At 41.7% G+C, this 14,754-nt stretch overlaps 1 protein-coding gene across 1 annotated transcript in view; it reads left to right on the top strand.

The window, feature by feature from the left end:
• The window catches only part of LOC137297031 (uncharacterized), a 58,021-nt gene that overhangs the window by 27,893 nt on the left and 15,374 nt on the right, over nucleotides 1-14,754 (top strand). Inside the window, exons 11-12 of the mRNA XM_067828981.1 lie at nucleotides 442-549; nucleotides 12,451-12,555. Of these exons, the coding sequence (XP_067685082.1) occupies nucleotides 442-549; nucleotides 12,451-12,555 (213 nt within the window). The remainder of the gene's footprint in view (nucleotides 1-441; nucleotides 550-12,450; nucleotides 12,556-14,754) is intronic.

The raw sequence follows: 14,754 nt of genomic DNA, 5'->3' as shown, positions 1-14,754 counted from the left end.
GCGTCTATATATTGATGACTTGGGAAGATGCCGTGGAAAAAGCCGAAATGAGAAACGTAAACAGAACGTATCTGTTTGGTGTGTTTGCAACGCCGAACTCCAGCTAGATGGCAGCGGTCTGTAAATAATCGATTCTGTACCAGACAATCCAGACCAACATCATGAGCATCGATCTACACAACTGGGATACGATGACATGTGTCAACCAAGTCAGCGAGTATGACCACCCAGCCCTGTTAGCCGCGTCTTTCAACAATCATGGGTTGCTGAAGACCACTTCTATTCCAGATCGTCACGGGCAAAGGATAGTGTAGCATATGGAAGACTCCGTGTTTCTTAAGAATACCTTCATTCGTCTTAATTATAGATGACTTGGGGAGAATCGGAAATTACAAACATAATAACAGCTTATCACTAACTGTCATGGTCATATTTTTGCAGCATCCCCGACGGCGAGCCCCGGACCTGGAAAGTACAACGTGCGCAAGGAGATCCGAAACAACGACGACCCTGCTTTCTCGATGGGGTCAAGAACACATGTCAAGAAAGGTAACTCTGCAAGGCTCTAAAATGTCTGCTTGTTTGTTGTTTAACACCGCAATAATAGAGACTGGACCAGACAATCCAGTGATCAACAACATGAGCATCGATCTAAGCAACTGGCATACGATGACATATATCAACCACGTTAGCGGGCCTGACCACCCGATCCTGTTGTAGCTGCCTCTTACGACAAACCAGTTCTGACACGGACCTTCACAAGCGACTTATGTACAATGAAATTCAGTGTCAGGTGCTACTTATGCGGTTTAATCTTGGTTATGCATAATATCTATAAAATTCAACGATAACGTTGTAGCGGAACTGATGGGGTCGTAGTCGTGACGGGAATTCTAAATCCATACATACAAGTACCCTGTCACAATCATTATACAGAAACATAATCTAGGACAAGCCTATTTCGCAGTGTACCGTATCTACTGCATACGTGTCGACAAGGTCCCTTCAGCAGTTACTGTAGCTTGTGATTGTTTGCCTGTTACTTCTTCATTGATGTTGTTTGATGTTTCCGCACCTGCGTGGTTTAACATCGATGTCAGGACACAATGCTTCCACGTTGTTATATCAAAATGCTTTAGAACTTCTCAAAGCTTGTTGACTTAAATGGGCATCTGTGACGTCATACGTAAGTGAAAACTGAGCACGCCCTCGTTATGTCTACCGCAGGCCACATGTCCGTTTTGTGAGAATCCGTCGGACGCAAAATCACGAGGTAAATTGTTAAATCGACAAGTAACCAACTGAATGACATTCCTTCCTATACATAATGTATGGCCATATTATTATCCCTATGCCCTAGTCCCCCATGCAATGCTAAGCTCTAAATGAAGCGAGTCTAGATTTCCTATGAAGCTCTGGTTCCTCTTGGGCTACTTTCCAAATTATTTGGTTTTATTTGTTACAATCTAGCCCATACACTGAATGAATACTTATCGCTCATACCAAAGTCGGAAATGTAACGAAAACGGCCGAATAGGTTCGGACAGTCACGAACATTAACACTTACGAATGAATCCATGGATACACTTCAAGCATGAAAGCAAGCATGTCACCGAGTCCATTACTTTCAACATTAGAACAAATGTCACTTAAAAAGTTATATGTGTCGACAATATTGCCTAAACAACAAACAGGTTATTGTAATCGACTGGTGCACAAATCAACCCATGGTCTATAATGAATTCAAACTTTTCATACCTACGTATGAACATATACTTACGTCAACCACAGATTCGAACCCTGTACTGACGCATTAGTGTACGGTTGTATTACGCAGAAAAAGAGCCAGTGCTACAAAAACCCGCACTTATTGCCCCGCGGTTCCTAACGAATTTAACCTGTCTATGTTTAAGAATCCAAATTTACCTACACGTTCAGGTCACAAACTCTTGAGAAATACCATGTGACCCCTCCCTTAGACTTTTAGTATAACCAGGTCGGCCTGCCCAGAGATTCCACCGTTCCCAGAACGGTTAACGCAGGAGGGGCGAAATTGGTTCGTTCATTTCACCAACTGAACTACCGGTTCCATTGATTACTGCTGCTCCACTTGTCTCATATAATCACAGTGCCAATGCATTGAAAGCAGGTTTGTCGTGGAACGCTGGGAGTTTTCATTGAATTCCACCCACGTGGCCTAGGTCATGTTGATAATATATACTTGATGACCCTTCATTGCTCTGTTGGTGCTCTTTGTGCGTGCGTGTTTAGATATGGTTCTAGTATACTTTAGTGTGTGGTTTGAGAAATAGTTCAATAAGTCAACCAGGCGCAGATAGGTGAGATGATGGGAAATACGATCATGAATTTCATTAGCTCGGTTGGGTGGGATGAGACACTGGCAAAACGGTTCAAATGAGCGCTTGTTCAGGTGACCACATGTCTCCGCGGACCAACTGTCACTCATGGTGCTTTGGTCTGCCTCAAAGTCCCTGAACCACTGTCCCTACTGCCCAGCCCTCCCTGCAATGCTAAAGCCCTAAATGAAACAGTCTAGGTTTCCCCAGGTTCTGAATTTCCCATCGCACTAGTACTGGGGCTTGTTTTCAATAGCGGGCGGTGGGGTAGCCTCGTGGTTTAAAGCGTTCGCTCGTCACGCCGAAGACCCGGGCCGGGTTATTTTCCCCACGTGGGTAGAATGAAGGGTCGAGAAGGTTCTGCATGGTCTGACCGGGAAGAACCTGTGAAGGCCCGGGTAAGATCACTGGACTGCCTGGTCCACACGATTATTTACAGAACGCCGCCATATAGCTGGAATATTGCTGAGTGCGGCGCAAAACTAGATTCACTCACTGACCTTGACCGAGCAGCGTCTCTCGGAAATATTTTTTCTGTTTTAATAGTTTTTTATTGCAATGTGTATCAATAGAAAACACACAATTTGACGTAATGACGTAATAGTTAATATGAAAAGCTTTAATGTCACTTTGATCGACACAGTGTAGAACAATGAGTATTGTCTGTCCTCTATGTGTGGCCTGTGACTATAGAATACAACCCGTACGGTTTATTATATGGTGCATTATACACGGGTTATCTAGCAGTGCATTATATGCTAGTTATGATCGGTACATATCATACGGGTTATCATACGGTACATGACGCACGGGTTAATCACTTGCTGCAAGGTTATCTAGGAGTGCGCTATATATGTAGTGTATCACACAGATTATATCAAATGGGTTACCCAAGGGTTCATGGTTTATACGGTTCGTGGATTACAGATTATCACATGGTCCATGATATCCGAGTTACCATCTACTGCATGATATCAAGACAGATAACCGAGTACCATCTCCTAAGATAATCACAGTTAAAAGTTAAAAGGAGACAAATGCCTATTATCAATGTTACGTTGAGTTTAACCAGAACCCATTTAATGTCCATAACGGCACTATTGTTGACGTCATACTTGATACCGCTTTCTCTCGTTGCTATAGGAACAATTTTTACAGCCATCTAACATTTTGTAGAAGTAAATGCTGAAGGTTTTCTCCACCTTTGCTTGACCTTGATGTAATTGTTGACTATTATCAGCGCACCGATCGACCACAACAACAATAAACATACAATCCATTATTGAGTGCAAGCAGGTATTTAAGAAACAGTGTGGGTGTGGCTTATAAAGCGTTCGTTTGATAACTGATTGAAATAAGTTGTGAAACAGAGGTAAAGAGGACATTTCTTGATCAGTAGGAGACATTTAGATGGGTGGATAATTAAAATGGAGAAGCGGACACATTTAAATGTGTATTAATCTCCCAAACGTCCCATTTTAAGTCTTTGTTCCCCAGTGATTCATTCTTAGATCAAAATAATTGATCATCTGGCGTTGCTAAAGTGCAGCTTTAAAGTACAAGAATTTAGTCTGAACAAGCCTTGGAATTCTCAGCCATGTTTCACGAACGGTTGAAACAAAAAGTAAATCAGTCCATGAGATTCCAAACGAGAATCAATTCTGACATAGTGCGCGTATCCCGATCGATATCATTTATCGATCTATCGACTGACGTAAAGCATCTAAAAGCTCGTGCGTTACTCTTAACCTTTACACGGCGTAATATATTATGTGTGGATGATATATGTGATTAAATATTACGAATATAGAGTCAGTATATTGTTATAAAGTTTCACACTTTTAACGCCAATCAAGATGTCAATACATTACATTTCCATGTGTCAATATCATCGTCATCACTCTTCCCAGATGGTTGCACAAAATGAAAGACGACATTAAGCTCGCGACAGTGTATCGTAAACCATTCTGAGGTTTTAACCGGAAACACAACCGTTCCGTGACGTCATTTCCATTCGTGCACTCAGAAAGATGTCGATATTAATTATATGTCTGGTAGTGCAACATGAAAGCGTACAGCCAGCCGACATTGCTTCCAGCACGTCGGATGACGTTAAATTAATAACGCTATATTTTCTCTCATTTGCCCTTCCGCTTGTCAAATATTTGCTTACGTTTATTCAACCTTTCCAATAATTGTTTTGTGCAATTAGTTATACGGACGATGCTGTGAAATAACAATGTGAAAGCTCAGACTAAACTATATCATCAAACCTAAGCAGTTCTAACGGCGGTATTTCTCTTTACTAATGTGTCAACCGTTGTATTAAATGATAATGGACTCTAACGACTTGTCCCAACAAAGGACACATAACTATATCAACTGTATTCCAATTGCTGTGTTAATGGCGCAGTTTCGATTCATCATTGATATATCACACGAACTCACGTTCACGAAGCGCAGTTCTATTGCCATTTTTTATCATTTGTTTTAATTGATGAATGCTACTGAGTTGAGATTGTGTCTGACGTCGCGTGTTGAGGATTATTGTACCTATATGGCGACGTGCACGCACGTGTGTGAGCGTGAATGTAGAGCAGTGTGTACAGTCACATTCAAAATAAAGTACTCCCTCGATCGATGTCCGACATGGTTGAGCTCTACGAACGTCTCCTGATCTAGACCATCACAAGATTTGTTTAGTGCCCCATGTTTGATAGTTTGGATATTTATTTTGATCAGTAGTGTACCAGTTATGCGTCTGTAACCACCTTGATTCTTATCGAAGAACTCTTTTCAATAATCAGGCCTTATTGCCACGAAATATATATCGCCTTAAGTCTTCACACATAGTGCTCGAAAAATCTCGAAGTCTTCGGGAACTACAGAACAGTGCTATATTTCGGTACAAGCAGAGTTTCAAGTACCAATAGCACCGTGCAAGAGTCAAGAAGGGTGCCCCTTGACGCGGAAAACCTGCGTATATGATGTAGTGTAAAGTGAAAATAGGCAAAAATGCCATATATAATAAATGTAACTAAATTGGTTTTCTGATTTCGAACAGATTAGAAAGTATTCCACACTTTAGAATTCAGATTTGGAGGCATGTACGTGAAAAAAGACATTATTAGTTGAAAAACTATTTATCTTTGCAAATTTAGATGTTGACACAAAAAAAATTGAAGAGTCAACTTGACCCCCAAATATAAATGTCAAGGGAGACCCGGGCCTAGAAGAGATCTTACAATTGACTCCAACTCAAATGAACTCAAACGCAAATAAGGGAACAAAAGAAAGTACAAGGTTTGTTCAGAAGTTATGTATGAGTGAAATTCCGGAAATAAATATAGGAACACTTGTACTTTCATACGGTCCCTCATTTGCTTGAATGGTAACAAGACTATACTGATTGAATTTCAGTTCTACGAAATTAATCAGTGATCTTAATTACGCATTTATATTTTACTTTGCAGATAAATATTACTCCTTATTTCACTCGACGTTAGTTTATAACGAAGGGAATTCTGCCTTAGCAGGCTGTTCACGGGTGGTTGCACTTTACAACCATTTTGTTTATTTGTTTGATTGTCTGTTTGACTCAGCTATATTCAAACCAAATTCAAATATGTATGTAATCGAATGTGGACCACACAATCCAGTGACTTGCATCATGAGGATAGATCTACGCATCTCACTAAGTGAGTTTGTTGTTACGCCGCTTTCAGCAATATTCCAGCAACATCACGGCGGGGGACACCAGAAATGGGCTTCACATATTGTACCCATGTGGAAGTTGGAATCAGGGTCTTCGGCGTGACGAGAGAACGTTTTAACGACAGGGCTTCCCCACCGCCCTTTCTGTGCAACCGCACCGCCCCTTCTTCGCTACTGGGCTACGATGACATGTGTCAAACATGTCACTGAGCCTGACTAATCACCTCTTACGACAAGTAGGGGTTATTGGAGACCAGTTCTAAGACGGATCTCTGTGAACATCAAACTTGGAACAGACTTATCGGTTACAGACAGAAATGGTACCATGATGTGGCTATTAAATGCTCCGCAAGTAAAACTAGCACAGTGCTGTGCAGAATATTTATTACCTTGCGCGAACCCAGTGTCATGGAAACGTTAAGAATGAGCTAAATCTGCCGACAGCTTTTCATTAATGGCACAGCCAAATGTGCAACAGGTTTTAATGTACTATTTATCTACTTCCGGTTCCGGTGCCATCACCCAGACGTTGTCACTTGAACTCGAGCATGAATATCAAGGCAAGGGTTACACGTGTGTTGCTCACGACAACGTGGGAGACAACATCCTCCGTGGAAGGCAGCTTCGTAACAGCAGCTACAAGATTAACCAATTACCTTCATCGGAAGCTTCATTGTCGAGAACTGTAGGAACCTTCTTTTCGCTTAATGCGTAGAAGCGTTTTGAATATACCCGGTCGGGGCTGGTTACCTGTTTATCGATTCTCATAATGATAATATCTATCTCAACACACCTTGCTTGTTCTCCAATCAGATTATCATGGAAATGTGATGAACTTACAAAGACTCGAATCGGGCTGATACTGTAAAAGTGATGGGCCCAAATCAGGCGTTACTGGTATGGAGGTTACATTGTAGTAAATGTCAAGCGCTTTTTAAGTATCGAACAAAATGTACATAGCATAGCTTATTGAACTCAAAGGTGTTAATAAAAGACTGCCATGTGAAAGATAATTAAGGAACATTATTAATATTTACCGTTATGTTGAAGGGGGTCCATTGGGCCCACAACACAAATAATTACTCGACAATAGAGTTTCTGCAAGTTTAGATTGATTACTGAATGTCGTTATGGCAACATTTAAACTGATTTAAACTGACCCGATCTTCCAACTATTTATCATAGCAGTGTGTAAGTAGTCCAGCCTCGGTCTGGAAAACCTGTTAGTGAGTAATACAGTTATATTATAAGTTGCTCAGTTGTCAGGAGGACAACGTGGGCCTAACTTCGGGCTCAGGGAACATTAAAAACATCCAAGGTACATCAACCCATAAGTTAATTTTGAATTGTTTGGAGCATGGGTATAAACCATTTGTACCATCACTAGATTTTGCAGACAAGAAAAACAGATTTTTCATCTCCCTTCCATGGATTTGCATTAATTTTGCAAATCATCGGTAATTTCAGTACATCATAGTGATTCAGTGTTATTCAAAATGAAGCATTGGATTGAATGAGTTCGGCTCTTCAGGCGAGGTACATAGAAACGTTACTCGCTCGCAAGCGGGGTACGTTGAAAATATTAGAAGAGCGCTCAGCCAATCAGAAACCAACATTTATGTGTGAGGTAAAATAACACAATGTGTCGGCTTGATCTTTGAGGACAGTTCTAAGCGACTAAGTGACGTAGGCCTCAGTCGTTTACCACTTTGATGAAACCACGCTCAGAAGTTTGGTGCTGACAGAAACGAGAAACGGGACTCGAACTCACAATCAAGGCAAATTGCGACATGTGTACTTGGAGATATCGAGGATGGACTATCACAATCAATACAGTCTGACTGATTTATTCCATTGCACTACGTCTTATAAAAGTCGACTATGCTTGCCGTAAGAGGCAACCAACGGGATCGGGTGGTCAGGCTCGCTGACATGGTTAACACATGTCATCGGTTCCCAACTGCGCAGATCGATGCTCATGTTGTTGATCACTGGATTGTCTGGTCAGGACACGAATATTTATAGACCGCCGCCATATAGCTGGAATATTGTTGAGTGCGGCGTAAAAATAAGCTCAACAACATGAGCATCGATCTGCGCAGTTGGGAACCGATGACATGTGTCAACCAAGTCATCGAGCCTGACCACCCGATCCCGTTAGTTGCCTCTTACGACAAGCAGAGTCGCACAAGTCTATACAGCTGATATCAAAAGCGAGTGTTGATATATCACGACTGAGTTCTTAACACGTTGACGTCAAACATGCAATCCTGATACAGGTGCTCACGTCCTGCTAATGACGATCTCTTTGATGTCCAAGAGATATCAGCTTCCTTAAGCTTGTCACAACAAATGGCCGTGTATGTTGTAATCAATAAGCCATACACTACCCTTTCATCCTGTATGGCATAATCAACATGGAGCTATTCTTAATTGTCATCTGCATGAAATAGGGCAGTTGTTCGTTATATTTGGCGTAGGAGTGCACCCAAGTCATTGATTAACGTAAGTGCTTTCTTCCTTTAGTCAGTAATACCCAAATAATCGTGTTGCATTTCTTTAAGTGAGTAGGTGAGCGAAGTGAGTGAGTGAGTAAGTGAGTTTAGTTTTACGTCGCACTCAGCTATATTCCAGCCATATGGCGGCGGTCTGTAAATAGTCTAGTCTGGATCAGACAATCCAGTGATCAACAACATGAACATCAATCTGCGCAATTGGGAACCGATGACATGTGTCAACCAAGTCAGGGAGCCTGACCACCCGATGCCGTTAGTCGCCTCTTACGACAAGCATAGTCGCCTTTTATGGCAAACATGGGTTGCTGAAGGCCTATTCTACTCCGGACCTTCACGGGTCCATGGGTTGCTGAAGGCCTGTTCTACCCCGGGACCTTCACGGGTCCATGGGTTGCTGAAGGTTTATTCTACCCCGGGATCTTCACGGGTCAATGCATCATGCAACGTGAAGTCGATGATGTCATCCTATCGTAAGAGTGTACAATGTATACTGATGCTCATTGTGTCAATCACTGGATTGTCTGGTCCGAACTCGGTTAGCTAAAGTATGTTGTCATACAGACTCAATATATATGCAGCTATACAACAACATGTACTCCATGCAAAATCCACACATGTATCCGAACCAACGCGTAACTGTCTTGTCCATTTATCCATGAAGCCGTTGAACAAAACTGCCTAAGCGGTACGACAGTCGCGAGTCAAAGTTATCGTATGAAGTCATCATAATCTTAGCTGTTGCTGTAAAACGGCACCCTTGTTGAGGGGAATGACGCGACCGAACCACTAACCTCAGGGTCTCCGGACAAATATATTGTCCACTATACCACAGCGATCGTTAATTGTTACGGTAGATTCCAATAACTTGATAAGGACACATTTACTACATAACGTTTATGTCATCTTTGTCCGCACACCCGTACATTCTAGCTACACAACGACTGTGTGATTGTCAGACCGTGTATATTAAATTCATACAAGCTGATCTATCAGTCAACATGCTTACTGCTTTTATGTGATGTCAAAACACCATGTTTGGGTGCCGAACACTTCTAAACACCGCAAGGTGGCGCTGTAGCGATTGTTCCTACCAGCTGGTAGCAGCTGGTCGTAGCAAACAACTCGGTGTTGCCGCGTTCACAGGTCACATTTCAGCTATAGACTGTTCTATCAATCAGGCTGGAAAGCAGGCCACGTGACAGACAGGATAATTGGTTACCCACATTTCAGACAATCAACTGACAGACCACTTCGTTATATCCTTCGAGGTTTGAAAAATAGTTACTGTATAAAAATTAATTTCGAATACTTTTGAATATGAAACAGTATTCCTGAAATCTGTTATTCCTGTCTTGAACCTTCATTTGTCGAACGTAAGGTTGTCTCGAAGGTAAAACTAGGTCCCTGCGTGCAGGAATCTGCTGTTGTGTCGAAAATCGGATATCTCGAAGTAAGTCCTTTCGACTTTGACACAGCGATCTTTGACTATATTTTCATTTAGCTCACATCACTCCCCATTGCAATATACAATCAATATACGTCAATTTGGCACGTGTTCAAATGGGAATTCCAGTTTGTGACGTCGCACAGTAACGTCCCTAACCACAGTAACCTCCCCTAGGTCCTCCACAATCCTCTTATCGTAGTTTAGAATTCCAGATTCGCCCTGATCACATGTCAAGGTTTTTCAACATCATGCCTATTCTTGTGGAAGTTTGATATTCTTCCCACGTCGGTGATATAGTTGTAATGCTGTTGAAAGCGGGATCATATCAAATAGGCACAAAGAGCATTCATCTGATATCTATTTCATTAATCACCGTACCTTAGTTGCATATGTCAGGAGAGTATTAAATTACACATCTGGCGGCCAGATAACGTCAGATTCACTTGCACCAGTCTGGGATTCGACCCAACGTATGACTGTAATTCACACTTCATCTACGAAACAGAATGTTATTGTATGTTGTTATTAGGCTTTGGGAATGGGGTCTTTGGTCTGCTTTTCTTCACTACCTCTCCTCTTGGTGACCGGCCCCCAACTGTGATACAAGTACCGTGTGACATATTTTACTTTCCTCGGGAGCTATCTATTGATTCATGCATGACATTAAGCCTTGACTTTCAAACATGTGGATATCTGATGTAAACCAGAAGCTCAAAACCGTTTCAGAGGTACGATCAGAAGCACACAACCCCATTAGCCTTCCCTTCATTAGCCATTAATATCTTCCCACAAAAAATTGTAATTCGTTTACAAGACCATGGCCATGTTTTAGTCGTTATTTAACAACGTTCATCATAATAAATCGCTAAAACTTCATGAAAAGTCTCAATAAACTATTTATTAAAAAGGTACGTAAATTGGATGTTTCAATTCAAAGAAGATAGAAACTTGGTGTGAACCCCAGCCAGAAACATGAGGTGTAATCAAAGAGATCTTGGTCTGACAAGGTAAAACAAGTGTCTCGGATTTTTGTTAGGAAACATTAAATGTCTATATCGTCACGGCACAGTTCACTTATAAATACCGTAGGTGATGATGGTTTACTCAACTTTATGGGGTATTAGCTCGAACGTTACAGCGTAAGAAGCGCATGGTGACTCAATGACCTGCGTGCTTTTCTAATTAGAGTGATTAAAACCATGAGCGATAACACCCACTGACGAAGAGAAACGTGGATGTTTATATTCATGTTAACAAACTAGCCTCTTAATTAAGACCCACAGATTACAGGCGTTCCTATTGCGCATCCAGAACATTTTTCTAGGAGAGGCGGCTGTTTTACATCTTCCTCACGTCAACGCGAAAGCACCGTCTATGCGGCAGTCGCGATTCTTCGCCCAGAACGACGATTGCGTTCAGGTATAATGCACAGCTCTCATGTGTCGAGTCAACGCCTTTGATATTTTCCTTTACCACTGTTGAAAACGACTTAAATTGTTTCCGCCGTCGGAACAGATTTAATTTCTATCTTTAGTGGTGATTACAACAGCAAGGGGGTTTATGGGGAACACATGAAAGGGGTCGTGTCTTCATTCGAGTGGTTACATGAAAGTTGAGTGGCATTTTTATAAATGATGCACAAGAACGCTTATCAGATCAATTCTTCACAAAAGGAAAGAGGATCGGGGTGTAGGGATGGGGACGGGTCAGGGAGATCTCAACCTCTAAATTTCCCTGCCATCATCGGATTCTGTGCTTTGGGGATAATATGTTTGTTAGAACGATTCTACACGTATCAGGTGTAAGTTTGTGAAATAAACGCGTACAGAACAGTATGCTATACCGAAAAAGATGGAAATTGACATCAGAATGACCCCTGTTGCTCTATTAAAACTGTACTTTTATGTGTTATTTCATAAAGTGCCATTTAAAAATTCTGAACAAGCCACGCTATCGGGGGTATTCAATAAGCCCGTGTTGAATCAATGTTATTCACGTCTCTCAATAAAATGGTTCAAACATCGGTGAAGTGAGGTTATGTGAGAGTCCCTCTAACAGATTCAAGAGTTTGAAATAATAATACACACGTTTTCTTACAAAAATGTTTCTGTGGGGCTCTAGATCTTGCAGCATATAGAAGTTGGTATTTAGTATGAGACAAAATATTTTTGGAGGTTAAATTCTTCTGTTTCACTGTTTTCAAAAACTTGCATACAAGCAACCAGATCGATCGTTGAAACAGTTTAGTAACTTGCTACACAAACAAATCGCTTAAACATGACAGTGTACTCTTCACATTTTAAACCCGGAGTGGCGTGTTTCAATCGAACACCGCTGTACCATCAGATACAGGTCTAATCTAACACAGGGTATGATACATTCATTAAGTTTTTAACTTACCTTGACTTTATTCCAGGTGGCGGTCCCGCTCCGAATGAGTACAAGGTGGAGAAATTCCCGAAGCCTGGAGCCGAGCGAGCCCCTGCGTTCACTATGGGCCGGAGATTCGAGTCCCCAGACAGTAAGAGATTATCCTCTCAGAAATTGTATGTGCTGACAGCACACCTGAAGCTTATACACATCCACGGTGATCGATCTCTGTAAATTCACTGACTGGTTTATCCATCGACAAAATCAACACGCTGTTAATTCTCGGTAAAGGATGGCAGATGGCAGAACCAATTAGGCTTGCGTTGCTTTTCAACCACTCTGTCCTGTAGCACCGGCCAATCAAAGCTGTCCATGCAAATTGACCGGAATTGGGAGAAGCGGGTAATTTCGTAATAGTGGTCATTATCAGAGCAGAGAGTGGTTTGCTTTCAGGGAATATGGAAGCTGATAACGGGATAGGAAAGAGAGGTTGCTTCCTTGAGTCATCTTCAGGTCGTCGAGGCTCAAAGTGATATTGTCAGATTGGACCTGAAGCTGCTGACAATATGACAAACAGGTGGAGATTTGGGGTATTATTGTGTGGGGGCATTTGTGTGACGCTTAATGGAATCGATGTAAGCTTGATATCGATGTATCTGGAAGGTCATATGAGATGATGTCTTGGAGCGCAGGTTCCACCTCTGGGAGGCTGGTGTTACTGCTGGGTGCTTCTGTGGGGGAGTTTGTGTCGTTGTATTGACGTCTTGAAGTATGGGATGAAAGTGAGGATGACTGTTGGTTTGGCGTGATATCGATGAGCTGGTCACGTTGATCTGAGTGTTCAGTAAAATTGACTAATTCGAAACAACGAGGATGACTGGTCTGAAAAAAAAAACGGAACTGACTAGTAGGAAACGCCAGGAAGGACGTTTGAAACATCTTGGCTGACTTGTGGGAAACGTCATATTTATCTAGTTAGATACAGAGTAATAGAGTAATCTGAAACACAGGGATTGACCAGTAAGATAAACAGTGGTTGGCAAGTCTGAAACACTTGATTTTCTAGTCTGAAGCACAGGGATTGACCAGTAAGATAAACAAAGGTTGGCAAGTCTGAAACACTTGATTTTCTAGTCTGAAGCACAGGGATTGACCAGTAAGATAAACAGTGGTTGGCAAGTCTGAAACACTTGATTTTCTAGTCTGGTTGGCAAGTCTGAAACACTTGATTTTCTAGTCTGAAACACAGGGATTTCCCTGTCAGATAAACAGTGGTTGGCAAGTCTGAAACACTTGATTTTCTAGTCTGAAACACAGGGATTGACCAGTAAGATAAACAAAGGTTGGCAAGTCTGAAACACTTGATTTTCTAGTCTGAAGCACAGGGATTGACCAGTAAGATAAACAGTGGTTGGCAAGTCTGAAACACTTGATTTTCTAGTCTGAAACACAGGGATTTCCCTGTCAGATAAACAGTGGTTGGCAAGTCTGAAACACTTGATTTTCTAGTCTGAAACACAGGGATTGACCAGTAAGATAACCAAAGGTTGGCAAGTCTGAAACACTTGATTTTCTAGTCTGAAGCACAGGGATTGACCAGTAAGATAAACAGTGGTTGGCAAGTCTGAAACACTTGATTTTCTAGTCTGAAACACAGGGATTTCCCTGTCAGATAAACAGTGGTTGGCAAGTCTGAAACACTTGATTTTCTAGTCTGAAACACAGGGATTGACCAGTAAGATAACCAAAGGTTGGCAAGTCTGAAACACTTGATTTTCTAGTCTGGTTGGCAAGTCTGAAACACTTGATTTTCTAGTCTGAAGCACAGGGATTGACCAGTAAGATAAACAGTGGTTGGCAAGTCTGAAACACTTGATTTTCTAGTCTGGTTGGCAAGTCTGAAACACTTGATTTTCTAGTCTGAAACACAGGTATTTCCCTGTCAGATAAACAGTGGTTGGCAAGTCTGAAACACTTGGTTTTCTAGTCTGAAACACAGGGTTGACCAGTAAGATAAACAGTGGCTGGCAAGTCTGAAACACTTGATTTTCTAGTCTGAAACACAGGGATTTCCCTGTCAGATAAACAGTGGCTGATAAGTCTGAAACACTTGATTTTCTAGTCTGAAGCACTGAGATTGCCCTGTCAGATAAACAGTGGCTGGTAAGTCTGAAACACTTGATTTTCTAGTCTGAAACACAGGGATTTCCCTGTCAGATAAACAGTGGCTGGTAAGTCTGAAACACTTGATTTTCTAGTCTGAAACACAGGGTTGACCAGTAAGATAAACAGTGGCTGGTAAGTCTGAAACACTTGATTTTCTAGTCTGAAACACTGAGATTGCCCTGTG

This window comes from Haliotis asinina, chromosome 9 (genome assembly GCF_037392515.1).
Source record: "Haliotis asinina isolate JCU_RB_2024 chromosome 9, JCU_Hal_asi_v2, whole genome shotgun sequence".
In the NCBI taxonomy this organism is placed as follows: Eukaryota; Metazoa; Mollusca; class Gastropoda; order Lepetellida; family Haliotidae; genus Haliotis; species Haliotis asinina.
This window is presented reverse-complemented; position numbering and strand designations above follow the sequence as displayed.